We start from the raw sequence: 2,709 nt of genomic DNA, 5'->3' as shown, positions 1-2,709 counted from the left end.
AAAGGGAGAGAGAGAGAGAAAGAGAGAGGGAGAGAAAGAGGGAGAAAGAGGGAGAGAAAGGGAGAGGGAGAGAGAGAGAGAGAAAGAGAGAGGGAGAGAGAGAAAGGGAGCGAGAAAGAGGGAGAAAGGGAGAGAGAAAGAGGGAGAGAGAGGGAGAGAGAGTCAGTCCCCTCCCTTCTAGCACTGATGAGGTACCCTAGTTGGGTCACAAAATGTCTGCAAGAAAACCACCCAGCTCAGAGAGCACCAAGGACCCCATATCCTCTTCCTCCTCTCTGTAACCCCCTCCTTCTTCCACTGATGACGTTCCCTAGTTGGGTCATGAAACGTCTGCAAGAAAACCACCCAGCGCAGGGAACACCCTGCGTAGGAATACTTGACTTTTGAAGAGATCCACGTCCTTTTAGAGCAGTGTTTCTCAACCTTGGGAACTATAAGATGCAGGGACTTCAACTCCCAGAATTCCCCAGCCAGAATGGGTGACTAGGGGATTCTGGGAGTTGAAGTCCATGCATCTTAAAATTGCCAAGGTTGAGGAACACTGTTTTAGAGGGATGAGGGCGCAGTTGTGAGAGACCAGGCCGGGGTGCAGTGGGGACTCACCTGTGGGCTTCAGGTATTCTTGGGCAGAACCCAGGATGACATTGCAGTCCCGGTCAGTGCACAAGAAACAGCCCACGAGGGTCCGTCCGTCGGTCATACGTATCCGCAAACTCTTATTCAGGAGGTTCTCCAGCTTGCGTCGCGCGCGCAGGTAGGGCGAGTCAGCTGTTTCTTCCACCGGGTCCTGACAGAAACAGCCAGAAAATAGGTCCTCCACCCAGGAGAGCTGCTTTATTCCCTCCCAATTTTTTCAAAAGGAGATCAAGCCACTAGTCCTTATAGAGTTTGGGTGAGATTAATATGCACCCACGGCAGCATCCTTGGTGTTTTAGAGCTGTAGCCTGGATTGCTTTCAACACAAGTATATTGCGTTGATCTATTCTATAATAACTGTCTTAACGACTGTCTCACTTAGCAACAGAAACTTTGGGCTCAATTGTGGTCATAAGTCAAGTATAGTATAATAATGTATACATAATAGTGTGTGTATGTGTGTGTGTGTGTGTGTGTATATATATATGTATATACACACACACATACATACAAACACACACACACATATATATACATGTGTGTGTATGTGTATATGTATGTATATATGTATATATGTGTATATATATATATACACTCACATACATATATACATACATACACACTATTATGTATACATTATTTTATTACACTATAGTACAGATGTGTATATATATATATATATATATACACATACATATACATACACGTGTGTATTATATATATACACCTGTACTATAGTATATAATAATGTATACATAATAGTGTATATGTGTGTGTGTGAACATAAACGCACACACAGGTATATTTATACACATACATATACATATACCTACACACATGTGTGTATTATATGTATGTGTATATGCACACACACACTGTAAAAAGTATTTAAAACAATAATATATAATATCATAATAGACATTTATCTATATTAACTATAATACAATTGTTAATTGTATTAAGCTATTTTGCGCACAGATATAATATTAACAATATTATTCAGAGGCCAGCCCCCTTCCCAACTTAGCAGATGGGCTTTGTAGTCCCACATCGATGGGAGGGAGCTTTAACCCCCCCCTTCCCATTTCCAACCGTGAGGGGAAGGGCCCTGCGTCCCCGTCCGAGCCCCGGCCCTTCCCTCACCTCGGGGGCGCTGTTTCCGCAGCCGTTTTCGTCCGACTCCCGAGGAAGCAGCGGCGGCGGCGGCGGCTGCCTCAGCATCGGCTCCTGGGCCGGCGGGGCCGCCATCTTGCCGATGGAACTACCCTTCCCACAAAGCCCCGCGGGCCCTCCGGCGGCGTTACGCACGCACGCACGCACGACGCCACAGCCGCGTCCGGCTTTCTCCTTCGGCCCCGCCCCCTGCGAGCTAAGCCTGCGTTTCCCGTGGGGCCCTGCGGCGGCGCGTTGCCAAGGGAGCGAGGGACGCGGCGCATGCGCCAAGGGGGGGCGATGCGATGGACGGCTCCTTCCGGCCGCGTTTCTTCACGCCGCGGGAGGTGGCGGTGCACAACCGGCCGTGTGATCTCTGGGTCTCCTACCTGGGGCGGGTGTACGACCTCAGCCCCCTGGCCGAGGAGTACAGGGGTAAGGCGGGCGGGGGAGGGGTGAGCTTCCGGGGCCGGGGCTTCCCAAGGGGAGCCTCCAGGTGGAGAAGCAGTCTACCTGAAGGGAGGAGGAGGAGGAGGAAGGGTGGTTATCCGAGACGGGGGTAGAAAGAAGGGCAGTCAGGGAAGAAAGCTGCCTGAGCAGGGGTTGGACTAGATGACCTCCAAGGTCCCTTCCAATTCTTCTTCTTCTTCTTCTTCTTCTCCTTCTCCTCTCCTCCTCCTCTTCTAATGGCCAGTCAAATGAATCCGTTCTTCTGAACGATTCTTTCTCTTTCTTTCTTTCTTTCTTTTTCTTTCTTTCTCTCTCTCTCTCTCTTTCTTCCTTCCTTCTCCTCCTCCTCTTATGGCCAGTAAAATTTATTCGTTCTTCTGAACGATCCTTCCTTAAAAGGAACGTTCTAGAGATGTTCTACAGATGCGATACAATGTGTGTGTTGTTGTTTTTGTTATTATTATTATTGCA

The 2,709-nt window shown here is 48.5% G+C and overlaps 1 protein-coding gene across 1 annotated transcript in view; it reads right to left on the bottom strand.

Moving 5' to 3' along the window:
- LOC107301224 (N-alpha-acetyltransferase 38, NatC auxiliary subunit) overlaps positions 1–1,884 on the bottom strand; it is a 5,279-nt gene extending 3,395 nt beyond the window's left edge. The window contains exons 1-2 of the mRNA XM_015830477.1: positions 1,780–1,884; positions 604–787 (exon numbers count right to left, since the gene is read on the bottom strand). Coding sequence (XP_015685963.1) covers positions 604–787; positions 1,780–1,884 — 289 coding nt within the window. The remainder of the gene's footprint in view (positions 1–603; positions 788–1,779) is intronic.
- Between the last annotated feature and the right edge of the window lie 825 nt (positions 1,885–2,709).

This window comes from Protobothrops mucrosquamatus, unplaced genomic scaffold (assembly GCF_001527695.2).
Source record: "Protobothrops mucrosquamatus isolate PMUCROS unplaced genomic scaffold, P.Mucros_1.0 scaffold10794, whole genome shotgun sequence".
In the NCBI taxonomy this organism is placed as follows: domain Eukaryota; kingdom Metazoa; phylum Chordata; class Lepidosauria; order Squamata; family Viperidae; genus Protobothrops; species Protobothrops mucrosquamatus.
Note: the sequence above shows the minus strand (reverse complement) of the source record. Positions and strands in the feature narration are given on the sequence as shown.